This window comes from Polyodon spathula, chromosome 9 (assembly GCF_017654505.1).
Source record: "Polyodon spathula isolate WHYD16114869_AA chromosome 9, ASM1765450v1, whole genome shotgun sequence".
In the NCBI taxonomy this organism is placed as follows: Eukaryota; Metazoa; Chordata; class Actinopteri; order Acipenseriformes; family Polyodontidae; genus Polyodon; species Polyodon spathula.
The window spans coordinates 10,004,839-10,032,797 of record NC_054542.1 but is presented as its reverse complement, the minus strand read 5'-3'; the positions used below and the strand labels follow the sequence as shown (position 1 = coordinate 10,032,797).

Here is a 27,959-nt window from a genome sequence, read left to right as displayed (position 1 = left end):
AGAACAATTTGCACACCCTGCAGTGTCGTCATGCCAAAAGTGCCATCCTGGATTTCCATGTTGACTTTCATTCTATTTTGTCAAACTCCTGTATTTTATAAGACCTCTAATAAGACGTTTAACAATGCCTTTTCCACCATTAAAATATTATTTCATCCTTGCAAAAAAATGCTACCCATTTAAATAAAATGGCGAAAACTATATATATATGTGTGTGTGTGTGTGTGAATTTGCAGAAACAAACACTTGAAAATAGGCCCATTTCTCATTTTTCAAAAATATTTTATTTGTTGCTAGTGATCCAGGTACAAGGAGAATGGAATTATTGTACAGAACACAAGAGCTAAATTTGTAAAAGTTTTCTTAGACAAACACATGCAAGTGAGTACAGAAGCTTGTTTACAGAAAGAACAAACTGTAAAGACTGCAACACAGCTATAGGATGCTTCCATCCTTTTCCAGTACTGTACAGAGAACACATTTTCTTTTTTATTTCTTTTAGCAAAAGTCAACACACAGAATGACTACAAAGAACCAACATTACTGTATGAAATAAACAAATGAGAGAGAAAGCCATAGAACTCTTATCCTTACAAGCAGAACACTTTCCTATTGTCTTGTCAGGCAAAGTATTAGGGGTTAGGGGGCAATTTTAAAGTTCATATAAAATATATCTTCAAAAACAAAAGAAAGCTAATGGTTAAAATTCAGTACACAATGTGAAGCTCCCTTGAGGCTCTTGATGCTGCAGAATGTTTTTTCAAGTGAACAGAAGAAATGCTGAAACTTCTTCAGTAAACTGCTAACATCCCTCTGACATCTTCTTGTTTCTCAGATGGCTAACCCAGTTTACATTACACAAATGTATATTTAACATCTATCATTTATCACAGTATAACATTTAATAAATACAAAACAAACAATGCTGTGATTTCAAAAACAAACAAACAAAAAAACATTTTGTAGAAAGGGTGCCACAGATATTTGTTCAATTCATCAGACTTTGTCTCCCACAATATTTGCTTTGTCTCCACTTTGTGAATCTGAATTTAAAAGACACAGCTAGTGAATCCAAGACCGTTATAAAAAAAATAACCTGAGATACCTGGTACATCTCATCTCTTTAATTAACTGTGGGTGTGTGTGTGTGTGTGTGTGTGTGTGTGTGTGTGTGTGTTATATATATATATATATATATATATATATATATATATTATCTATATATATATATATATCAAAAAAATAGTTTTTGTTCCAAATGTGTAATAAACATAACAAAAATTTACATTTAATCCAACACAAGGTTTACACATTATGTTCAAGTGCTTTTGTCATATTTCACTTCTATAGACATGCATTTAAACTTATTATTGTTTTAAATAATTCTGTGGTAATAAAATAAGTAATTGACAGAAACAATCATAAAATGGATAACTAAGTGCCTTGATGTAGTCACTTTTACTTGGCTTCAATGTCTTGCGTTATTGTTCATAATCACTACCGCCATAGTAATGTCTAAATAAATATATATGCATAAAATGTGCACACATATTTTTATAGAAGCCCAATAGGCTACCAGGGTCATTTTAAATAAAATATTATCTTTTCTTTGTAGTATAGACTTAATACCTAGCTAATCAAATAACTAAGGATTTTGGTGGGATGACCTGAAATACATAGAAATCCATAAATATTGCTAAATTCGTATGAAGGGCAGGACAATTTGGAACCTAAGAAGTATCAGAGCATCAATAGCAGTACATACGGTATTTTTCAAGGAGACATATCCAGCCAAACTGAGATTTTGATCTAAACATTCATATTTTACCCAAGCATGTCCTGGTTACTGGGTCTGGGAATTATATGGTTTTGATTTGAATTGTCTTATGCCCATATTGAGAAACACTTGAGTGTCAGTGCTCACTTGTGTGCCAAATTAATTGCTGATATTGAGAAAGCACTAACCCTCAATGTTTCTGAATATAGCCGTTAGTATTCTAAGACAGATTGGCTTCTTGTTAAGAAAGAAGGTAAATACACAACCGACATGAAAAGCGTGTGACCTGGAAACAGTAGTACAACCCCAGTGTGATAAAAACAGATGAGCCTTGCCTTGTGATGGCATGAATACAATGTTACACAATTGATCACTTACACAGTCCAATGTATAGTTGAAGCAGGCAGTTAAACGTACTAGAACTAGGTCAAAACCTAATACTGACACCATTTTATTTGGACTTCCCAGTTATATTCTTTTCAGAGCTGATTTGTACTGTCACACTGAGCAGATGGTGTTTCACTAAGAGCAGCCTAACCTCCATACTCTTTGAATTACTAATGCAGCACGTCTCCTGTTCCCAACCCTTTTCAGTGCAAGACTATGGGGTGTGGTGGGCTTCATTAAATAATAGTACCAATCAATTGCTATTACGTGCTTTACTTTTAGACGCAGGAACTGCTTTTTAGACAAATACAGCTTGTACAATTACTACTATGCACTCAAAATACTCCAGTGAAATTAAGGTTGAGGCACCCAGTTTTGAAACAATGCACTTTATGCTCACATATATTTCAAAGGACATACATAAACACCTTTTCTTTTAAACAAGGCTATGTAATTAGCTTTCCACAATGTTAAAAATGTTATTTTGCCAAGTTTAGCATACTGTGTATAATTTATTAAATATTACAAAACATGCATACAATCTGAGCAAAGGGTAAACAGTCATTTAGGTTTTATAAACCTGTATACATATTATATTGTGTGTGTAAAGGAACAGTCAATAATGGGTTTTTTTTGTTTGTTTTTTTTCCAGCTAAATACATTTCCACAAAATTACACTATGTTAAAGATGCACCATGTTTTTGTTTTTTTAAGGACAAAATATCTAAAGCAGTTTTTGTAAAATTATGAACTTGTTTATGTTTTTATAAATGTCTAAATATTTTAATGTATTTACTTAAAACCAAATGAGAGAAAGAGAGAGAGAGAGAGAGAGAGAGAGAGAGAGAGAGAGAGAGAGAGTATATAACAGTAGCACCAGAACTTTAAAATCAAGACATAATATCTGAGCTTGATACTGATCTGTTACACTATTAGAAAAGGTCATGCATCTTTCATTTAAGCCACAAGGCTAATTGATACAATTTATTTGTAATTTGTACCTTTTCCTAAGACAGCCATGGGAACATAAAGCTAGTGGCAAAACATTTCATTATGCTGGGCTTGTACCTTATCATATTTCTTTGTTCATTGCATCAGTTCCAATTTTAATTTGTTAAGTGAATGGTGATTCCACTGCTGCAGCTGCAATCTTCAAAGAGTCTTGTTTTTGGATATTCAAGGTTTTAGAATTTCGATTTACTTTATATTTTAAAAAATCAGTTTTTTTTTTTTTTTTATTACTTTAGAACAGCATTTGAGACAGTGAATCTCACTTTATTATGACAAGTTGAGGGACACATGCCAAAAGGATGTAACAACTGGGTAGATATCAGGAGTGACAATGCACAGTGAAATACACAGTGAAAAGTGGCTGCTTTTAGTGAAACATAGGGAAAATAGGTATATTTAAACATTGTGTTATGCCCTTTTGGATTACTGTCCTTGAAATGTACTTTAGATCTTCAATTTATTTTTTAATAGGGGGTTTTGTGGATTACAAGGCACAAGCCACAGGCAGTTTTAATTGTAACAACCTCTGTTTAAACCAACTCTAGTGAAACACCTTTTTGGTACCATTTTTCCAGCTTTTTTATCTCTCCAAGTCCAAGACTACTCTAAGTAGTGAACCAGATTTATCTGTTACCATCACATGTCTGTCACAAGCCTACTTAATCCTAGAAAGGCCAGCCCCATTAAACACAGTAGACTTTCTAGTGTTGAAGACGATTCAGCTCTTTCCAAAAGAAATCTCCTTTTTTTTAGTTTACAGTAAACTCCCTTCAAATTCAATCTGGTTTTCTTCATGTCACAAGGAGGTACGGTTTTGTGCTTATCACCAAATAAATTGCAGTGCAAAACATTAAACATATAATAAAAATGTTATACAATAAAACAATAACTTTATGGCACCACAGCCTATTAATTCACATATAGTACAAATGACCAATAAAAACTGACAATATCATATGAAAAAAAAGCTAAAAAGTGATCTTGCATAGCAATGCAACAACAAAAGATTATTTACAAAAACAAAGTCCCTTTGTCTTGGAGGGTGTTCTTTTTTTCTTTCTCATTTGTCTTTAAATACATTTCTTTTTTTTTTCTTTCTCCTGACAAGAAATAGTTAAGGTGGGAGGTGTGTTTCAGAGGACAAAAACATAAGAGTAACTGTGGGATATGTGTGTCTGTGTGTCTTTACATCACATTTACAGTTTCTTTTTTTTTTCTAATAGTACATAAATAAGGTACATGTTCATTGCACCAATGGGTGTCATCACTTCGGTGGACCTGGTGGAGTCAGAAGCAGCTACCGATGCATCCTTTTCAGTTTACTCTACAAGAAGTGCAGAAAACAGAAGCAGTTAGTACAAAAAGTGCACCAAATTTCCAAGTCACATATACCGATTTCATATACAGGTTAATACCTGGATGCCTCAACAGTTGCAAACAATACATGAATTACTGGAAAAGCAAGGGTTTACTCTAGTCACATTATTCCATATCAACAACAATCACAATCCAAGATGTAATTAGGAAAGACTTTGTATGGCACTACATTATACTGCAAGAAAAAAAAAAAAAACATCAGTGCAATCACCTTTGGAATACATCAGACCAATCTGATCTTTACCAGGAATTACAGTTTCTGACAATATAACAGTCACCGAGTGAATGTAATAAATTGGTGTGTGGGTAGTATCTGGGCCATCGGTTTCACCGATTTAAGTGCTGTAGATATGTTTGCCCTGAAGTGCACAAACTATGTATTATTATTATTAATTCTAATGGGGTCCCATGAGAAGATGTTCTAAGACTCTCTCTTGCAAAGCAGCTTAAATAAAAATGAAATATGTTTTTAAGACAGCAACCACACACACAGTCGGGTCACAAAAGGACCTTCTACTAGTACCCCAGACTACCAGTTAATTCCAGCGCAGTATGTGTAATCGCTGAACCAGAAAATGGCATATGCTGAAGACTGTTCTGTCTTGTAGAGAATGAAAGGGATTCTCCTAGTTTTCAATTAGCTGTCCTTTTTATCTGTCCATCGATGCAGGTGTTTTGAATTAATTACATTTTCACAGAAATAAGACATTAATTGTAATTTGACAGAGGGAAAAGCTACTGGAAACAGAGAGAGGCACCTGTATAGGGAGGGAGATGAGCAAGCCCAGCTTCTTATTGTCATTCAACTTTTGCAGAAAGGCCTTCTGACAGAGAATACGTACATAATTCACCAGAGTACTGTTGGCCATTTGTTCCCATGTATCCTAGATCTGGGAGGTCTGTGGTATTACGTTGGTGAGGCCCCCTTGTGACCTCCCCTTTCCTTGGTCCAGTTGATCCTTTTGAAGAGGATGTTCCTGAAGAACTGTGTCCTCCTGGAGATGGGAAGCTGGGCTTGCTGTATGGCACCAATGCCTCTTCTGGAATAAATACAAAGAGAAGTCTCACTGCCCTATGCATGCTAAGTGTAAGGATGTAATCATGTCTCCAGTTTGCCACAAGGGTGAAGCTCTCCTCAACTAGTACCATGGGCAGGTTGGAGAGCCAATCAATAATACATAATTAATAGGACTTTCATAAAAAAAGGTAGTTTTCTACAACCCATGAAGATATTGTCCTTTACAATCTTCTCTCTGTAATACAGTGTTCTGTTTGCTACATAAGCACAGCTCAGTTGTATTGTTGGTTCAAGGTCACAGAACCCAAAGCTAATCAGTTGCATGTAGAGCTTTCAGTTGCCCTGGTGATGGCCAGTTTTATAATTAAAGTAGAATATATTTTAAATGCTGAAAACTGAAATTGCAGCAAACAAATTATTCAATCAAATCGAGTAAAGTAAAAAAAAAAAAAAAAAAAAAAAAAAAACAAATACAAAAAATGCTAATACTTTTGTTGAATCAAAAAGTCATGCTTTTTTATAGATTGATGGTTCCGGGCGCTGCTGTCATCACACATATTGTACACATGACAGTGGTATTTTTAGACATAAAAGGAGCTGATTTTTCAAAGGATTGCAACAACCAAATCTATTACATTTATCTTGCCTTTATTTGAAAGCAGAATGGAAGAAGATAACTGCATTTCTAAGAAACTTTTGAATACATCCACATTTCTTTATCCTGGGCTTTTTTATTCTTTCCATTGGATTAGAAAGCATGAAAAATGTGAAAGGGTGGACCACAAACACATTAAAATCTCCTGAATAGTTCAATGTTTTCTCAGAAGTACAGTGCAGGTTGCGTCCCCACATGTCGCTACAGCTGTTTAAATAATGTACCTTAAAATCCTGACAACTTTTCACTCTTATAAATTTAAAATTTGTTTCAAAGCTCTTTTCAAAATGTCCGCTCTAGTGCGCTTGGGTTTGAGCAGCATAACAACAAGTGCTCTGGCTTTTCTGTTCCATACCTCATCATGGATTGTTATTGCTGTGTTACCTGTTTGACAATGTGGGCAATAATAATAATAATAATAATAATAATAATAATAATAATAATAATAATAACGTTATAAGTGTAAAAAGTTGTCAGGATGTTAACAATGAAACAGATACGTTATTTAAGGAGTTGTAGCAGCATGTAATGTTATATATTTTTTTCGGAACGCCACTACTTACTGTTTAACTGCAAGTTCAAATTGAGGAAATAGTTTGAATTGCATTTATAATTAATTAAAAAAAAGGTAATTACTATGAACACTCAACTCAGAACCAAAGAGAAATGAGCAGGTTCTTCACATTTTATATCATACCATAGGGTTAACAATTTTAGATACATAATTATTTTAAACAATCAAAAGCAGATTTCTTCTTCACTTCTCATGGGATTGACCTCAAGTCCTGAGGTTAACAGAAGTAGAAGAGGAAAATGAGCCAAGTCTGAAACTAATACGACAGGACCAAAATAACAACCTGTCAGAACACTGGCAATGTAATAAGGGTAAATGCAAGAGCCTGTCTTCTGACTTGGTGGTCTTGCTTTCCAAAGCTACAGTGAGGGTGATTGATCTTTGGCATCAAAGGGTTTCCAGTACATCTCCCTCACTATCTCTACTATTTGTGAATGCTGTTATGATACAATGCAATAGGATGTCGGGCAAAATAAGGGATACATCCAAGTATTTCTGAATCCGGCTCCTCAAAATATTTATTGCAGACAACTGAGCATTGCTATAAGGGTTGTCACTAATGTCACAAGTTGCCATTGCTTATATTGAATAAATGTTGAACTGCCAGATGTAATATGAAGACCTTGAAATTTGCATTAATATATGGCTGAAATGCTCCACAGTTACATCGTTATAATTTCCAAGACAAAATAGTGAAATGCAACCTTCTTTCTTAATACAATACAAAATCCATATGTGATCGATTTACTTCAGTGGCTTATTGACCATGATCCTTGCCTAGCATGGTGGTGAGCATGTTCTTTTGGCTGCTTTTAAAAAAATGTATGTATTGGGGCTGAATATTATTGTTAACCATCTTTATTAGCTTTGTTAACCCACCTGATCCACGTGGTTGCTGGTGGAGTCTCCTCATGTCGTCGCTGCGCTCCGTGGAGCCGACACGCTCCTGGGCTTGCCTCTGCCGTTCCAGAGACATCCTGGTCTGCCGCTCCAGGGAGCTCTTCTTCTCCTCCAGGCAGGAGACATGTTGTCTCTCCAGGGAGCTGGCCTTCCTCTCTGCAGAGCCGCCCATGCCCATTCCTCTCTGCCCTGAACCTGAGTGCAGCCGGGATCCCTGGCATGGAGGGGGGTCTGGGGGTGGAGGCAAGTCTAAAAGTAAACACAAGCAACAGGGTTTAGCCACTTTGATAGGGATTGTGCACATGTATAATTCTCTCAGTGGATTTTGTCCAATGTTTGAAAATGGAGTTCCGAAAGTCAGTATTCAATATTATGCATTTCTGGGGGGGAAAGAGTAATATATTTTCATACATGTATCAGGGCTACCTCTATTTCAATCTTTTACAGTCCTATTTTTCCCTTTCAATTTTCCCTTTCCAGTGCGATGTCAGACCCGTCCGGCATCACATGTCTCTAGTCGTTTTTTCTCCGGAAAAAGCTGAGAAAACCTTTCAATGGCTGAGTGAGACCAAAAGGAGCTGAATGAAGCCGAAAAAAAGGGCGTATCTGAGCAATACAGGTAGCCCCATGCACCATAGAGATACCAACACAGACACAAACAAGGGAGACAGCTGCTTCCGCATTCAGCGCTCAAAGAATATCACAGACATTTGCAGAGCTTTTTGAGATGTTATAGTAATAAAATAATGACTAGGATCGCATTATTGATGGGCTTGGTGATAAAACGAGTGACCAGGAAAGTATTTATCAATATGCATGTCTATAAAGAGCTATGTAAAAATTACAGCGAACAAGGGGTAGGGCTTGGCAGGAGAAGCACTACTGATGTCCTTTTGCTATGCAGGGCCATTTAAACCTGTTTTACTCTGAAAAAATAAAAATAAAGAGCGCATGTAAAATAAATAGCATGTCTGAAAATAAATTTGACCTGACGAGCCTGACAAGAGCTGAACAAATTGACTGCAAAGGGTTAAGAGTACTGTCTTGTGCATTATTTATTATAAATTCTAAGTTATATTTTTTGTTTTGGCGTATGTAAGAAAAATGCTTAGAATGGTCAAATCTGAGTTGAAAACTTTTTTTCTAACTGCAAATTAAGTCAAGGAATATATACTGGGTTAAAGCGGCATACTATATGGCAGGAGTGGCTAAACTTCCTGACCCTATGAGCTGCATACCAACATTTGCATGTGGGCAAGAGCTGCAAGACATTATTCTTTCTTCAGTTCACTTGAGCCGCAAAGTGTGCGTCACCGAGCATTCCCCCAGGAGATGCACTTGAACTCCCCGAGAGTCGCTGTTTGGATACTTTTGCTATATGCTGTACATATCTCATTCAACAAAACAACAATTTCAACACTTAGCTGCTGTAATGTGTTGTTATGCCATATTACTCGTAATTAAAGTCATACTTTGAAGCTGGGTTTATTGTTTTAAATAATGAAAGAAATGTGTCAGCTTCCAACTTGAATGCCACCCAAAGCACTAAAAGGCTTGTCAGCATTTCTTGGAAATGTATGGCTGCTTTACATATTGCTACTTCAAAGCTTTTGTTCAGAATCCAGTGAAGTGTGGCACTTTTACAACACTTTTAAAACTAAAACATTTCCAGACCACCTCTTCACTGGATAAAACATTAGATCTTATCAAGGTCATATCTGTACAAGGCAGCATCCTGAAATGCATAACACAATTTCCTTTCTCCATTTGCAATTGTAGATTATTTAGCCACAAAATATTTTTGATAATATCTCATACCATAGAACTGTAGCATGTGGAGGCAAAACTGATTTACAATTGTGCAGTACAATAAAAAAAAAAAAAAAAAAAAAAAAAAAAGAAGAACAGTCATAGTTATGTGCTAGTGAAATAAAAAAGATTATTGCCCCATTACAGGTAGTGTTGGCATGCAAATAGATCTTTAAAAACTACTGTACACTTTTTTCAGAATATTAAAAGGATAACTTCTCATAATACCATGTGGCAGGGCAAAAGCCCTGCACGTGTAAATAACACCGTGTAACAATTTTTTTTTTTTTTTTTGGTTCCTGGGTAGTAAGTGTTATTTCCTAATTGCTTATGCCTCAAAAGTATAGAAAATGGCTATTATTCCCCACAAACTTTGCTTTTGTGACCAGGACAGTGATATTTTGAAATTTACCTATTTTCCAGAACATTCCAGATAGATTCAGTGCTGAGTAAACTTGGAGTAACTTCTGGAACTTTCTAGAACTTTCCAGTAATATAAATAGTAGTATAAATAGAGGGGCCTTAAGCCCACCAGTTCAGTTTAGTTCCAGCTGCCTAGCAGAGTACGGATGGGAGGTCATAGGAGACTTCAAAATGGTGGCATTCCTGATGGGTCTCCAAGGCGGTTTTACCAAGTTTCCCTGCTATCTTTGCCTTTGGGACAGCAGGGACACCAAGGCGCACTACCACAGGCGGGACTGGCCACAGCGGACCGAGTTCTCTGTGGGGAGGAACAACGTCAAGTGGGAGCCACTGGTGGACCCCCGGAAGGTGCTGATGCCACCACTGCACATCAAATTGGGCCTTATGAAACAATTTGTCAGAGCTATAGATAAGCCGTCAGCAGCCTTCAAGTACCTTCAAGACTTCTTCCCTAAGCTGTCTGAGGCAAAGGCCAAAGCCGGTGTCTTTTTTCGTCGGACCACAGATAAAGAAGATCCTGGAGTGCAATGAGTTCCCCAAGAAGCTCACTAGTAAGGAGAAAGCGGCTTGGAACAGCTTTGTTGCAGTGGTTCTGGGCTTCCTGGGCAATCACAAGGCCAAAAACTATGTGGAGCTGGTTGAGACTCTGGTGAAGAACTACGGCACAATGGGCTGTAGGATGTCCCTCAAAGTCCATATCCTTGATGCTCATCTTGATAAATTCAAGGAGAACATGGGAGCGTACTCGAAGGAGCAAGGCGAGCGCTTCCACCAGGATATACTGGACTTTGAACGCCGCTACCAAGGACAGTATAACGAGAACATGATGGGAGACTACATTTGGGGGCTGATTCGTGAAAGCGATTTACAGTATAATCGTAAATCTTGAAAAACTACTCACTTCTAAATCTTTTGTAGTCATTTTTGTATTACTTTAGTATAAATACATGTTAATTTGGATTCATATGTTGTTTTTTTCTGACTTCATGTGAACGAAAAGACACAAATTCGCCCGTTTTCTCATTGGAAATAGGTAAATTTCAAATTTCTTTCAAAATCACTGTCCTGGTCACAAAAGCAAAGTTTGTGGGGAATAATAGACATTTTCTATACTTTTGAGGCATAAGCAATTAGGAAATAACACTTACTACCCAGGAACAAAAATTGTGTTACATAGTGTAATGTATTGTTTATATGTATAGTTTAAATAAAATATTAAACGCAAGTATGTACTAAATATGGTGGTTTTTGCAGTTGTAAATAAAGCTGAAAAGTTTTGAATTTAAGTTTGGCAGGGATGGGGTTAAATCCAACTCCATGTGTGGGTTGTGGCAGGGGCCTAATTGACTAATTGGTGATCAATTAAGCCCAGTCACATGGTATAAAAAAGGAGCTGGAAAGGCAGTTCTTCCCGCAAGCGTGCAGCCTCACTACTGTGTGGAGAGCCAGTGTGAGTGAATTGTGTAGGGATTAATTTAGGGGATTTTGATCCCACAACAGTTTATTTAATTGTGTCATGGAGTAGGTTCCAGATCGGGACCTCCCTTTTAGTGGGAGCAGCACTAAGCCAGTGTTTGGCAAAGTTTTGTTTTTAGCTGTTTTCTCACTGTATTTTGTTTTGTATTTTTGGAGTTATTATTTTGATTACACTCTGTCTGTGTATGTCCTCCTGCACTAGGGCTGTCATTGTTGGTACCCTAGTGGCAGCCATCTGTCACTACAACTTTGTTTATTTGAAATAAAACCTGGACGCCTCAGTGGCGTTGTCAACTGCATCCCTCTGTCCCTCTCTCATCATTCAGCGGACACCCACAACAAAAGTAGCAGCTACTAAGACCCCCTATTACATACCATAATTATAATATTTTTAGAATCATTCATCAAAGCAGAATGCATTTTTTTGCATGAAAAACAATAATCAAGTATTTAAGAGAAGGTGTCTTTAATTTAGTTATAAATTATGATTTAATTATAATGATGTTAATCCTAGCTACTTAAAATTAGGTTTAAAGAGTGTATTGTACAAACCCAATTTTTGTAACAGTTACAGCTACAACAAATATTTTGAGCCACATTTATATTTGTTACAAATCTCACAGAAATATATTTATCCATCTTGTATGTCCATAACTAACTGTGCGGACACCGAGGTTGTGTCCTTGGTTGTTTTTTTTTTTTTTTTGCATCATCAATGTTGATGCTCATGTAAATATTCTGGTAACGTACAAAAAACTCCTAGTTTTGGTTGGCCGTGTAACATAGATTTGGAGGTTGAATAGTATACCAATCAGTTACATACTACCAGCTATAGTCAATACTGTCAATACTGGTTACGACGCTGCTTGGGGGGTATCTTTTTACTAGTAGGAAATATTAAATTTAAAAATTATTATATATATATATATATATATAATATATTAGATATATATATATATATCTATATATATATAAATGTTTTAAAAACCTAGATATCTAAATGGTCTTAATTGGTATCACAATATACTAAATAAATATCAGTTAAAAATAAACCTTAATTAATATCTTACATAGATGTATGCATTCATAAATGGCTTTTTTTGGGATGAATGATTCTAATACCTGGATGTTATATATACCTTGAAATTATGCAATCATTCATTCACTGATATACTGTATCATCCGTATCACAAAGGCTCAGCTTTTGTTAACAAGTAGCATGTACAGCAATAACATTGCGATTTTGATAAATGACTAGTGTTGTACTTCTTAAACTGTAAACTTGGTAGAAGTTGTGGGTTCGTATCTTAGTTTAGTTAGTCTTAGTTTAAGAATGCAATTGTGTTTTCAAAGAAAGTTGTTTTCAAAAGCTGACCCTGGAACCCCAGGCCTAAGCCTACTGTTTCACTGCTGCAGTGTGATTTGTTCAATTTAGTTGGTGTCTGCACACTCACCGTCTGCTATACCTTCCCTGCGGTGAGGCATGGGTGCCTGGTCCAGTCTGCCTCCCTTGTGTTTCTTTGTTGGCCTGGCCTTTTGGTTCTGGCTGAGAGCTGCACTGGTGTTGCTGTCTGTGGAAAATGGACTGCTGGGCCGAGGTCTCTGAGAGGAAGAGTAGCCTTTACCTGAAGACAAAGTGCCCATTTAGTTACTATCACAAAGTTGCCAGGTTGTGTTGCAAGATAGAATAATATCATGCTTAAATTTTGGATGTATTTTTTTCAAACTGCTTATTCTAATTTTTTACAATTATAAACCCAAACACTGGATGGCTGGGGAACACAACTGGATTAGCTTATCTATTTAGTACAGTATACATTCCAAGAATTATTTCTTTAATTTGTTTTGATAGACTATTATCTTATTTAATAGACGACCATAAAGAAAGGTGTTTACATATTCCATTTTTATCTATATATCGAACATTCACTGCTAAATCATATATATGTCCATATACACCCATTGTAGATGTTGTATATTATTAGCTTTTATGGCTCAAAATCCCTTGATTAAAAGTTAAACATGTCCCGAAGTAAGGCAAAAAAAAAATAAAAAATCAGAAAAAATTCCACCAGACAGCTTGAGTTGAAAGTGAGAAACTGTTAGTTTACCAGATACTGACAGAAGCAGAAAGAATAACAAACCATTGATCTTCCTTGACAGAGTAAAGACAGTACCAGCCACAGAATAATCTGTTTTCTTTTCAGTATGATTTTAAAGAAGAAAAATGAGATGCAACGTGGTATATAAACTGATGTGTTTTTGATTAGTTTATTGACCAAAGCAATAGCCAGTTTACCAAAAACATTACACATGTAATGTTTTGATGTAGAAACAAATCCAACACAGTAGAAGTTTGCACTAACCCCCTATAAAATAGTATCCAGAACTGTATGAAAGTCTTATTGCATTGAAAGCATGAAAAAAGACATCAATACTGCACTTAACCAAATAAGTGTTTAAAAAAAGGGTGTTAAATCAATGAAGAACAGCTCCAGGAAATGCACCCTGTGTCATGCATGTATAATTGAAGAGTGATAGTCATAGCTGGAGCTTCACATCAATTAGGGGAAAGCTGAGGTTTTCAGAATAGGAAGAGATATCCACAATGCCACAGTGGTTAAACTTGGTGGGTTCACAAACCTTTTTTGGTTAAGCTTGTCCCATCAAACCTGAAGCCAGCTTTGTCTGCTGCAGCAACCAACGCCTGGGCAAAGCTGCCATTGGTAAATATGGAGTCGTCAGAGGAGCTACCTATGCTAGACCTATGGCTAGAGAAGTTATGTTCCTCCTCTGAAGCAGAACCCCATCCATTAACCATTGAACCTAAAAACAAATGCAGGGGGTCCAGTAAGCCATAGGGGTTTTCGTATTAACTATGTTCAACATTACTCATCCTTACAAAACAGTAGCAGGAGTGAAAACCACTCATTAATCAGGAAAGCTTAAGGCTGCCTCTTCTCTGAAGCTAAAAAAAAAAAAGGTTACAAGTGAAGCAAAATACATAAAAACAAACACGTCAAGCATCATCTGAGTGTTTTTCAGTGGATACAGAATATTGATCTCACTGTTATAAAGAAACATTTCAATAAAGGCTAATTGCACCTTCATATTAACATGTAGAATCATGTAAGTGCTTTCTTCTTTGTCTTCATCAATGTGTCCCTGAATCTTCCAAATACATGCATGGATACAAATGTTGCCACTATTATCCATACTATTTCTTGTTTTATAATGTAGCCACTTTGGTCACTTCTATTTTACAGCAAAAAACTATTAAAATCTAGCAGCAACCACTGTAAAAATATGGTTTCAGTAACCTTTTAGTACTTTGTCATCTAGTAATAAATAATGGGATTCTCTTGCAATACCAGTGGATTTTATTAAATCCCACAGGATTGCTTGTGATACGCTCCATAAATAAGTGGAGGCAGTATTATAATTCTTTATGAATCATTTATAAATGATTTGACAGGGGGTGGTCTGTTAATAGGAAAACCTAGTGTTTTAGTAAATCTAGTGCTTTGAAAATTAGAAACTTCCAAAAAAGGAAGCAGGTTTGCAAGCTGTGCTTAATAATTTTTATTAAACGCTTATTTCCCTTTATATAAATACAGAACTGTGTACAAGAGATATTATATGCATTCCTGCCAGGAAAGAAAAATAGTCCTGTGTCCTAAAATGACAGCGCTCATCAGCTTCAATAAGCTGGCAAGCAGTGTAACAGAAGTTCGTGAACTTCAGACTATACAAACACTAACTATAGGAACCCGGGAGGCTGACAGGCACAGAAGAGACAGCAAGGGAGCAGAGCAGAATAATAAGTGACAAAGCTTCACTCTGTTGGGCAAGCTCACCCGTGGAAGTTGTGATTTCTCAAACAGCTTTCACAGAAGGGACACAAGCTGAAAGGGTGTCAGGAGGCCAGCAAGTATGGTCTAAGGTTACAGACAGCTTTAAGAAGCCAAAGATAATGAGGCTAAAACCTTCACCTTCAGTGTTTGAACACTGGGGTAAAGCAGTAGGTACTGGCATAGTTGACTTGGCTTTTGAAATAACATGCCTGAAAGGAAGAACGCTGAAATATACTGTGTAAAACTGTTACAGTATGTTATCAAGTGTTAAATAAGATATTACAGAAACTATTTGGGTAATTCTAATGTCTTCTGCTTTACTTCACCACCTGGCCTAAGTATAAATGGTGAAAATATGGGACAGAAAGGCCTGAATATATAGTTATCAAAGTATTTTTTTCATGAGTTTATTGGACAAACAAAGCCTGTAAGTTAAGTAGATGTGATTATGATAAAATGTGTAATAAGGTAGGTTTTCACCTAAGTCAACATGTTCAAGGTATATGTCAACCTTAGGTAATCCTGAAACGGCTAAACGACTGTGACAGTGTCCATTTAAGGAAATATGATTCTTTTTTATATTATTAAAAGTAACAGTAAAAGACTTGTCTGTAAAGCCTGGTACACACTAGCAGATACAAAATATTAAAACATGTTTAAACTTTGCGACCCAACTGAAATCGTTTGGCTGTTCCTTAAAATCGCATCGCAAAGCATAATAGACTGAATTGAGGCATTTACAGGGACTGGGGGAATGTCACCTTTTGACAAAAGTGGTCCTGCTATCATCTGTGTTCATGCAACAGCAATACGTGCCGGGTCTACTGGCAAACATCGTCTGTAGTCTAACCACACTATGCAGTTATTTCACTGTAGTTGATTTTTATACAGACTAAGTAAAGACTCAATGATGTTAACTTCCTTTTTACTTTTAATTAAAGAGTAAGTAGTGGGGCTGAACGTGTTGCTACAACTGATTAAATAACGTACCTGTAATTTTTCTTTTCATTGTTAACATCCTGACAACTTTTTTACACATAACTTTAAAGTTATCTTTTCAATGTGTCTGCTCTAGTGCACTGGGGTTTGAGATTAGTCCAATAAATCACTGCAGGAAGAGCAATTAAAAAAAAAAAAAAAAAAAAAAAAAAACATTACAAGTGCTCTGGCTTTTCTGTTCCGTACCACATCGTGGATGATTATTGCTGGGTTACCTGTTTGATAAAGTGGGCAATAATCCTTACACTATCAGTGCACTAGAGCGGACATTTTTAAAAGAGATTTGAAACAGACTAAAGTTATACGTGTGAACAGTTGTCAGGATGTTAACAATGAAAATAAAAACGTTATTTAAACAGTTTTAGCAACACGTGGGGACGTGTGACGCTATATTTTTTTGGAACACTGCTACTTACTCTTTAAGACCATAACAAAATGTAAGTGAAATGACTTCAATGCATCACATAATATGACCAGAAACATCACAAAGAAATCCTTCAACAGAATTTCCAACTTACTGGTTTCCAACTACAAACAGAACACCCCTCTGATTTATCGTTAGTGGCAGTATCTTAAGTACTTGTTCAAATGTTGCTGAGCAGTAAAATGCTGTGATAAACTGAGATCTTGCTGCTTCTCAATTACATCTTTAGCACTAAAATAAATTTACGATCACTAGTTGGTTCATTTGCATTTTACTTTACCCTAAAATCACCCTTGCTGATGAATGTGAACCTCTAAAAACCATTACACTCTTTTCCTGTCTCGACCTTGTTAATTGTTGCATTGCCACTTTTTATGTGTAAAAAATAAGTGGTGCTGAATTGTCTTTTTTGTGATGGTATCTCTTCCATCCATCCACTACAGTCTTTCAATTAAATCACTTTTAACTGCCTGTGAAATAAATGTTTTGCAAAGTGAATACCTGCACTCACTCCATACATGATGGTTTTAGTGCAGCAAATAGATTTATTTAGCCAATTGTTTTCTTAATTATTTTGTGATACATACATAAGCAAATGAGAATACGATTAACGTTTGTGATACAGTATACTGGGCCCTGTCGCAAAGTTTTATTATTACGTGTAACACGCTTAATTGTATAACCGATTTTTCAGAAATATTTATATGAAATCACAGAACCATCAGATTATAACACATTTAAATGCACAATAATGAAAACTGCATTCCTCTACATGTAATTATCGACTACTTGAAAACTGAACAGAAATTGTTATAGAGTTTGATTGCAAATTTGATTAATGGAAATATCAAGAGCACAATACTGTATATACTGCATGATTATTGATTTGTACCAAGATCTGGTGGTATTGTTTTAAACTGTATTACAGTATAGTGCAGTTTTGATAGACCAAGGCTGACCGAGAAATTTGTCCGGGTTTGGTCTGTGGAAAAGATGGCAACCCTAGGGAGGACATTTGAATCGGGTAGAAAAACAAGGATAAAATAATTACAGCCAGTATAAATTTCCTATTTTATGGGTTAATATGCATTATTAAATTAGAGGACTAACTTGGAAAAGCAATCTGTTGCTAGTTATAGACCATATTTTTCAAACATGACTGCTAGAGAAAGGAATCTTTTTATATTAGAAATTATAGAACAGGTGCACTACCTGCAATTGTCTTACATGTTCATGCTTGTTGATACAATTTATTAATGTTTCCCAAGTCGGTTAACATTACAATTGTTAACACTTGGTGATAACTGTCCATCTTGGTATGAAACGTGTATCTTGTACACTGGCATGTCCTGTTTTGCTACAGTCTGGTTGTTAATGTGGTGAGGTTTGAAAGAATGAGGAACGTTATTCCAAAATAAGTACTCAGTTTTAGAGTGATAAGCAGGAAATTTATAAATAGAAGGTCTGGCAATAGAATATACAAGATTAACAGTTCAGCCCTTACATACTTCACTTTAATCCCAACACATATATTATCAAGGTGGTACATCTCATAGAAAATAAAAAATACTGGAGCTCTTTTCAATTATATTGCTAGGGCGTTTTTTGTTAAACCAAATTTATAACAGTAGTAAAAATGCAAAAGGGGTTGTCTTTGAAAGCAGGACTGTATTTCACAGCCAAAGTGGATTTACATTTTTACGTACCTTTTTTGCTGATGTATGAACACTATATAATATTTTAAAAACCCTACATTTAACGGATATTATTAATTGAGCAAATCTGCAAGGCAGGTTTTTTTTTTTTTTTTTTTTTTAAGATCAGAAGGCAAGTAGAAATGAAGTCTCAGGGAACTAATAAGTAGAAAAAAACAAGGAAGGATATCAATTTGCATCCTGCATTGTAAGGTTGCTTGTTAAATTCAGTACTGGGGTTGACACAGTCTACATACAATATGCTGTACATCAAACTATCTGGACCTTTTAAAAGGAAAATAAAAATCACCATGGGAACCAAGTTAGTTACTTAGTCCCTTAGCTCTTATTTTGGAGAGGAGATGGCCGCCTCCAGCATTATGAGCCCACTGAAGCACAGCTTGTAGTTTAGACCGGAGCTGAAACTAATCCTAAGCCATTTAGATGCCACGTGACATAGAGAGAATTGCATTACAGCACTCTGAAATACATGCAATTATTGAAAGGTGCATTTAACATTTCAGGGACTGGTGGTTATAATGACAAAAAATAACGAGGGTCACATACTCTACAGTAATCTACATGTATTGAGTGGTAACAGGGTAATTTACTGTTTCATAATATAATGCATTATCAGAAAAAAAAAATAAAGGAGGTTAAATGAAAACCTGTACCAGCTGGAAATAATGTGCGCTGCCCTGAGAAGACATTTGGTGTATAATGTTCTTTATTAGAAAACCCCCACCTCCATTACTGCTACTTACACAGCCACCCACTCTAAATTATCAAATAATAAATACAATGACTGTTTGCTTATCTTTCACTCTTCTCCTCATTGAAGTGCTGAAAAAACATGAGGGAAAAACTGATGGAAGGTTGGCCTAACTTCTTTTCTTCCCCCAGCAAGTGACACACAACTAATGAAATACACTGCACATAATTTGTAACTCCAACCTTTTCTTACATAACCTGTCAATCTGTTTTGAAAGCCAACATTCACTGAAAGCCGAGGCATGTTTTTCTCTTTAATATGCTGGCACTTCTTAAGATTCGTGACGTCTCTTATCTAATTTTTATTCTTCTAAGCAGCCAAACTATTTGAAAATGATGTGGTGTACTAAATTAACATCTGCTGAAGAAATTGTAGTTTGTTTTAACGTATATTTTACATAAAATACCACAGACTTTGATGTTATTACTTTTTTTTTTTTTAAAGTTTCATTCAAAAGGTGTTTAAAAAGACAACAAGCATCTTTAGAAATCCTGTTAAAACATCCACATGGAAAAATAGTTAATACACACACAGCAATTAAACAAGTGAAATATCAAGAGCAATTCACTGGTTGACTTCCCTGACAAGTAATGAAAGCAGTTAACTGACCTGTCACTGAGCTGTCAAGATTGTCCATACTAGAGCCTGGGGTATGTTCTATACCCCTAAGTGGCCTGGCAATTTCATATCCTTCATCCTCTTCTTCATCTTCATCATCTTCATCATCTGGAATGTCAGTCTCTAGGTCTGAGAGCAGGGTACTGGAAATGTATCCAAGAGGAGGAGCTGGGGCCTGGGGAGGATGGGGGTTGCCTTGCATATGCCTGTGTGAAAAATTCAAACAAAACACTGTACAGTCAGCACTCACATATCTGACCCTATAACATTTTGACTTCAGTGACAGTTAAACAAGCGTGATGCATATCTGATTATTTCATTTTTGCCCAGTCCAACCCTTATCTGTTTTTCAGGGAACACAAAAATATACAATGTCAAAAATACATAACTGAAAGGATTGTGTTTTAAAATAAGCGTAATGTACTATAGTAGGTTTGGTTGGTACAGTACTATTTTTCAACAGAAATAGCATTTTAATTCAGAACAGTACGATTCAGAAAATATCACTTGCCAAAAGAGACAACACGTGTACTGTAATACTGTGTATACTTTTAAATCCGGTACATATTGTATGTGAACAATATGCACAGAACTGGGTAAAACGTAAAAGGCAATGCATTTTAGCAAAAGATTACAAAAATCCCAAACAGTTTAAAGAATTAAAACAGTATCCAAAGTTAGTATTTATTTATGTTAAATTTAGTAGTCGCCAATTAATATTTTTTTTTATTATTTTCTCCCAATTTAGAATATCCAATTATTATTTAAGCTCGGCTAACCGCTACCACCCCTGCGCTGAAGACGATGCTTGTCCTCTGTAGTGTGTGCCATCACCCGATCGCTTCTTTTCACCCTGCAGACTCAGCAGGCAGCAACCTTGGACCTACAGTATTGAAGGACAATGCAGATCCGGGCAGCTTACAGGCAAGCCCGCCAGTGCACGACTAGACTACAGGGATCGTTGGTGCGTGGAGAGTCGGGGACACCCTGGCAGACCTATGTCACCCCCCCTAGGGTGGCCCTCGGCCAATTGTGCACCGCCCCCTGGGTACTCCCGTCCATGGTCGGCAATGGAATAGCCTGGACTCGAACTGCTGATGTCCAGGCTATAGGGCACATCCTACACTGCATGCAGATCACCTTTACCGGATGCACCACTTAGGACCCCCCCCTCCAAAGTCAGTATTCAAAATTGCAGAATATAGTGCTCGATAAGGCCCTCATGTCACAGTTCACTTGCAAATGAAAATGCACAAAAGCAACTAAAACAAACAAACAAAAAAACATCACAGTATCTAAAATTGTTTAATGATTAACTGTTTTACATTCCAGTAGCTGGTCTCGTCTGCTTTGCTTTTGCTGCATTTTTGTCAGGTCAAACTGGAGGAAGCACTGTGTAACTGCACAATTAAAAACAGACTTATTTGTGCATGTGAGAAAAAATAAATGTGGGCTGTGGTGGATAATCAAATAAATTGTAACATTGAAGAGATGGGCTTTGTATCAAAAAACTGGTGACGGAGTTGGAAATCACGTGTGACGGGCAAGTGTATTAATTTGTTACATACACACACACACACACATATATATATATATAGACAGACTGGGGTGTTTTGTCACTGTCCTTTCAGGTCTTGAACACAGTCTGTTGGGAACCAAGCACTCGGGACCACAGTATTTTGTTTAAAATAGGGCGCGGCCTGTATGTTTTTTTCAGGAGGGTGCTCTCTTTATCCAGAGTCACACAAATCAAATTCCAACAATGTAAACAAAATAAACAAAACCTAGCTCTTTATTACCGAGCGCTACCTAAACTTTATAGCTATCTTTTAATTCTCCTTTCTACAAGTCAGACAGCTAAGCTGTTTACTGACTAACCAAAACATGCCTTAAACTCGGCAATAATTGTTTCCCCCTTAGGTAGAACACCAACCTTTTAATCTGTTTCGGCCTTTCCATCTGTCATCTCCTCTACACACCTCACATTTGGAAAAAACCATGCTCTTTTATGGCTGCCTAATTGGAGACAGGTGAAAACCCTTGTCTCAAAATGGTCACCCCTGTGGAACTCTGGGAATTGTAGTCTTTTCTGACTTGGCAGTCAAAGACTGCAATTTACTTGTGTGACCCAAATTCAGTGGAGAGGATACAGGCTCATTGTCACTCTTGGACCAATATACACACCCTCCACCACTTTCCCATATATTTTATAGTTCACTTTGTCACTATATATATATATATATATATATATATATATATATATATATATATATATATATATATATATGTCAGTTATCGGTATCAGTCAATAGCCACAGCCACTGAAAGAAAGCATACAATGGTTGTAAAACTAATTTTTCATGTTGTTGCTCAGAAGAGGTGTAGAAATAACATGGAATTATAAGATCTCTCCTCATGCCAGAGCCCCAATCAACTTTTGCTAGTCTTTGTTCTTGAATATGGCATTTCCCATTTAAACATGACACTCTCATTATTGTGTATTAAAGCTTTCATAGATTTACATGACCTGCTTAAACTCTTTTGAACATTTATGAATATATTTTTCCTATTCTCTATTTCAATTAGATTGACACATACCCTTTCAAATGATCTTTAGAATAAATGCAATGGTTCTGAAAAGGGTAGTCGTTTTAAATTCGACAATGGTAGACTTATATGAAGAAATGTTCATTAGGATATAATCTATCTGGTAATGTGCTTAAGTGGACAATATGTTAGGTGTATTCAGTAATACACTTACCATGTTTGTTTTGCAATATCAAACTGGTAGGCCCTGGTCAGTTCGTCCAGGTGGGCCTGAAGCATAGGCTGTATTTCCTCTCGTGGCGAGGGTGTGAGGGTTGCGGTAGACTGCTGTCCATAAGACATGGCGGGAGAGGAGGCCACGCCTCGGATCGGAGGTGTTGGCACTCTTTCATCTTCTTCCTCCAGTTCATCCTCCATCCCCTGATGCAAGTATGTCTGGGCATGTAGAGGGGGTCCCCAGCCATCATTACCATACCTAGAACCAAGCGTTAGACACTTTAATAAAACACTCAATTCAGTTGATTTGTGGTAGCACAGCGATGTCACTATGCAGGAAAAGATCCAAACTTCTTGTAACCAGCCTGTAACGGGGTGATGGTCTGAGCTTACCTCCACCCTCAATCACATTATTTTCTCAGGAACACTGAGCTATTTAGAATGCAGGAAACAGCAATGTGGTAGTGTTCACAGATATAAATATTTATTTTGCACTGGATCTTTCACACAAATTACAACTGGCTAACCAACAGGTTGTACATACAATGATATTTACAAGACAATCTCACGACTGACCACCTAATCCCGTCCTAACTAAAGACGCGCAATTAAATAATCCCCAGCCCCGCCTAATACTAACAATAAACATTTGCACCTGGAATAATTTCATACAAAAATAAATGATCTAACATTCATTCCATTTACAATAAACATTCCTGTATTTTACATCACACATGTTTCTTCTCAGTTATACGTATGTGCTTAACCTGCATGAACACCGTATTTGTTTACAAACACGATTGTTATACTATTCTATTGTTTATCATTGTCATTAGTATTCTCTAGTCCCTAACCATTACCAGAACATTACCATTGCACCCCTTGGAAGATTACCAAACATACGGATAAAACAAACCCTTGGCCCACATGTACAGCTACGACAACTTCATTAAGGGAGCGCCCGAATCCTAAATACAGCAATACATCATCATATATTAAATACACAGCCCAACAACATGCATGGTACATAATAAAACAATACCAATAATAAACACAATAACATGCATTTGAATGATACAGTGAGGGTCTCACCTTCACACAGCCTTACACACTATGAAGTAGCAGTGTGTTATTGCTTGTATCTTTCTACCATCGAAGGCACCTCTTTTGAACATCCACCTAGATAGTGTGGTCTACATCTAGATCTAGAAATACACTGCATTCTTGTCGCTGCTTTTGTCTCCTGGCTGAGGCTTGAATTTGCACTATTGGTAGGCAAAAGGAAATCTTACTAATGGATAGAGCTTTTATGGCATTGAGTCACTGTATCCACTAAGGGTGGAAATTTAAACTAAGAAGAAACACCAGGCAACCTTTTTAATTGGGAAGTAATCTCCCCAGGCACATTTCAAAATCCTTTGCTCACAGTGACTACAAAGTCAGTTATTTATCCACAAGTGCCAATGACAGCTTACTTCATGTATGATGCTACACTTATAGTATAGTATATGGACCTTAAGGACGTGCTTGACAGCTGGTTATACCACTGGTTGACTCGGAACTGTATTCCCTGAATAATTCCTTAAAACAATTGAAAACAAAGGTCCAGATGTTTTATATAATACACAGTGTGAGTATGTGAAGAAGTATGAACAAAACTACATTTTAAATTGGAAACTAAAATCTCCAATCATCAAGACAAAAGTTACTGTATTATACAGTTGGAAATGAACAAGATTTTTCTATTTATTGAACATTTATTCACAGGTGATCAAATGTACTTATTTTAAAATGTTTCACTTTTAACATATTGCTACTTTACACAATTCACAGCTTTTTCATCCATTTTTCCAGAAAATAGTAGAACAGAACAGATATGAGAAACTGTTTTGACCAAAAAAAATTGCCAGTATGCTTACTGCAGCTCATTAAAAATAACTCTTAAATGATCAGTCTACTTGTCTAAACTTTATAGCGCTTTTAGTCTAATATCACCTACCAGAGTAATTACAGCATGATTCAGATTTACAGTGCAGAAGATTTTATGAAGGGAGCTTTTTCCCAAGATAAAGATTAATGGCATTTGAAACCTAGGGTACTTTCTTTTTTTGAAATCTAAAAAAAATAATTGTCAATGGCTATACAATATAATTTACTGAACTAAAAGAGTGCAAAGCACACATTCTAAATATTCAGATAATGCTTTCTCTTATACTATAATGATGCCTAGCTTTAACCTCACTTATCACAATCGTAACATGCAACAGCGCTTCAATTGGAATTTCATTTTTTAGTGTTGGGATTTTTTTAATGCTCATAATAAATACACTGTACGCTAGATTTCCTAGTTTCTCCAATTGGGATAGCCGCTACCTGTAAATTACAAATTGAGCATGTTTTAAATCTTAAATGAAAACCACATTAACTCAACTTCTAATGTAACTCCAACACATTTTTTTTAGTCCTAATGGAAAGCATTTTAATAAAACGCCTCAAAAGTGATGTGGCAGGTGAGTTTTGGACAAGGTGGCAGCCATGTACTGTATATGTGGGCTTGTGTGACCAAACCAGTGACCTGTAAAGCCGGCACATATTTATATTCTTCTTCTGGCAATAGGTTTGAAATTCATTTACCAGAATTGTAAAGCTTTATGTATATAGCTCCATATTTCTTGAATGTCACCATCTTTTAAAAAATATGTTACTGTATCATTGTGCTTTTCTTAATCTATTAGTATAAATATAAACAAACTGGGTTTTTTTCTAGCAATTTCTAGCTATTATAGCAACACAACCAGACTACACTCTTATGAAATGCATATATTTTTAGGAGATTTGCCCCACTGCTTTTCAACACTACAAGTACAACAACTGTAAGCAATGTCTGCGTTGATTAGTTTGGTTAAAAACTTGCTTTAAAGAACAAATACATCTTACAGATAGGAAGAGAATTGTGCAATGGAATGTGTAGTCCATATCTGTCATTACTTTTGCTTCATGTAACTTGGGTTGCACTATTGACCAGCACGTAAAAAAATAGAAATTATTCTGAGAAGTGGAGAAGTGGTGTCACTTGAAAAAAAAAAAGTTTATTATAGTTTGTATATAAATGATTGAGGACAAACACTTTATACAGTACATGCTTATTATTCTTTACTACATGAAGAATAAAAAAGACAATGTTGCATTTTGTAGGCTTTTTGTTTGCCACAGATTATCAGACTTTGGACTGACATTGTTCAAACACACAGTTCAAACACACAGTCCCCTGACCACTGAGTGAATGGCATTTGAGTTACCAGCTTGCCCTCTCTGTTTTCTAAAAATAAGTGACCCAGAATTGTTTTCTCATTTCAAATCTAACCATTGAACGCAGGGACATTTTAAATGTTGTCAACACCTTTAATTTTGCAAAACTGAAGGTTGTCAAGTAGCGGATTGACTCATTTTCATTTCCAAAGTACAGAACCTGAAAAACAAACTTCAATTGGTGATGACGAACTACAATGAAGAATGTATCTATATATTATATCCTACCCTCCTTCTTGATGGTCCCCGCCATAGTGGTCCAGTTCTGTACCAGGCAATGGATGTACTGGGGGAGGTGGAAGAGGAACATTGGCCCAGTTTGATCCATTTGTCTTCTGAGGTTTGGATCCACCTTTGTTTTTCTTTTTCTTACCTCCTTTTCCACCTATAGACACCAGAAATACAAATGAATTGTCGTATAAACCTACATTTGACTTCAGAGCTGGTACTTAGAGTCTTGTGTCATTCAAAGCTGAATTGCAGTACTATGTGTCTGGTGGAAATAGGGCTAATAAGGGTTTAAACGGTAAACATGGATTAAAAATATTTTCATTTAAAATTTGTATTATAATACTCTTAATCCAATGAACACAAACTCAAACCAAATGGAAAAAGTAGAAGTAGGTTTAAGGTTTCGTGCTATTGGCCTGCGATGTGCATAAGTTCATTTAAATAAACCTTGTTACATTTTTTAAAACGGAAATCAGAAAAAAATAAAATGGAAATCAGAACAAAATAACACAGATTCCATAGGGTCCAAGTCTTAGTACATTATTTCAGTAAAATGAATAGCCTGTCCTTATTTATGTATAAAAAGAATAGCGAATAAGATATCTGTTAGAAAGTGCTTACACTGTTTTATTTGTCCATATTTTATTGTGTGTGTGTTCAATAGGACATCTGCAATTATAGACAACTTATAATTATTCAAGCAATGAACCGAGAAGCACTGAAAGAGACGGACGCTGGGAAATTAAGTCTCTATTTTTTCATGTTAACGAGCAAATGCCGTTGTGAAGGGGCGGGACACTGGGAACAAGTATTGTATCAGACAACGGCTTGTTTTTTAATGAAAAAAAGAGTTTTGGTTGTGGACATATTTTGTTTCCTGCCAACAATATTCTAGTTTGGATACATACACTTTTTATGGAGTTTATGGAGAAATGGTACGTTGTAAAATCGACTGAATGTTTTTTCATGCTATTAAAATAGATTACATTTTAGTGCTAACTTACAATCCTTATGCTTACCATTGTTTGTCTTTAAGTGGATCTATATGGTTTTAAAATACAAACCAAGGTTAAAATATGAATTACAATATTGAAGTAAAATATAAAAATATGAAATGAGTGAAACATAAAATTTATGGCCGTTTAAACGGTTAACGGACTGGATTAACAATGGGTTTAAACGTGTAGTCAATTAAATATAGATTTACAGCCCTAGGAGGAAAGATGATTTGTGTTCAGCTGAAATTTAATCTAGATTCATATACATGATGCTTTTATAGCAGTTTGAACACACTAATGGTATTTGTAGTCTATTACAATTTAAGTTGTTTTAGGTTTCACTCAGAACGTTCCTCATCCTATTTAACATTTTTTGTAATGTGCTTAGTGTGAATGCGCTGGAGCTGGTAGCCAAACATATTTAATCCAATTGAAGGCTCAGCATAGGTTTCTCAACACTGTCCTGCATCTCAGTCTTATCCTAGAGGAACCACTGTGTTCAGGGGTACTTCAGTCTTCATTATTCCATTTTTGATCTCACTGTGTAAATGGTAATTTTTTAAAATTTTTTGTAGAATTTTCTTGTCTACTAAGATATGTTTTGCAGCAGAATTAATTTCACTTTAGACTTTCAAAGCCAACAGATGTAAGTTATATAATAAAAATGCCAGTTTTCTGGAACAGTAGTTATTTATGATCAAGGATTGCTGAAGACACCAAAATTATTCTGGGATCTGGTTCCAGTGAGTACTATTATGTTTTTAATAAAATTGATTATTAAAACATTAATTTCTGTCAGATGCATTTGAAAACAATAAATTGACACATTCACACTTAGAAAGATTCCCAGGAGAATAATTCAATCTTAATTTTACATGAAGTGATGAAAT

General features: G+C 36.0%; 1 protein-coding gene across 1 annotated transcript in view; it reads right to left on the bottom strand.

Annotated features, from left to right (window-relative positions):
- Positions 1 to 2,985: 2,985 nt before the first annotated feature.
- Positions 2,986 to 27,959, bottom strand: part of LOC121321276 (roundabout homolog 2-like) — a 261,265-nt gene continuing 236,291 nt past the window's right edge. Inside the window, exons 22-29 of the mRNA XM_041260177.1 lie at positions 26,069 to 26,225; positions 22,530 to 22,790; positions 19,760 to 19,974; positions 14,051 to 14,233; positions 12,862 to 13,032; positions 7,679 to 7,948; positions 5,395 to 5,592; positions 2,986 to 4,499 (exon numbers count right to left, since the gene is read on the bottom strand). Coding sequence (XP_041116111.1) covers positions 4,498 to 4,499; positions 5,395 to 5,592; positions 7,679 to 7,948; positions 12,862 to 13,032; positions 14,051 to 14,233; positions 19,760 to 19,974; positions 22,530 to 22,790; positions 26,069 to 26,225 — 1,457 coding nt within the window. The 3' untranslated portion in view covers positions 2,986 to 4,497. The remainder of the gene's footprint in view (positions 4,500 to 5,394; positions 5,593 to 7,678; positions 7,949 to 12,861; positions 13,033 to 14,050; positions 14,234 to 19,759; positions 19,975 to 22,529; positions 22,791 to 26,068; positions 26,226 to 27,959) is intronic.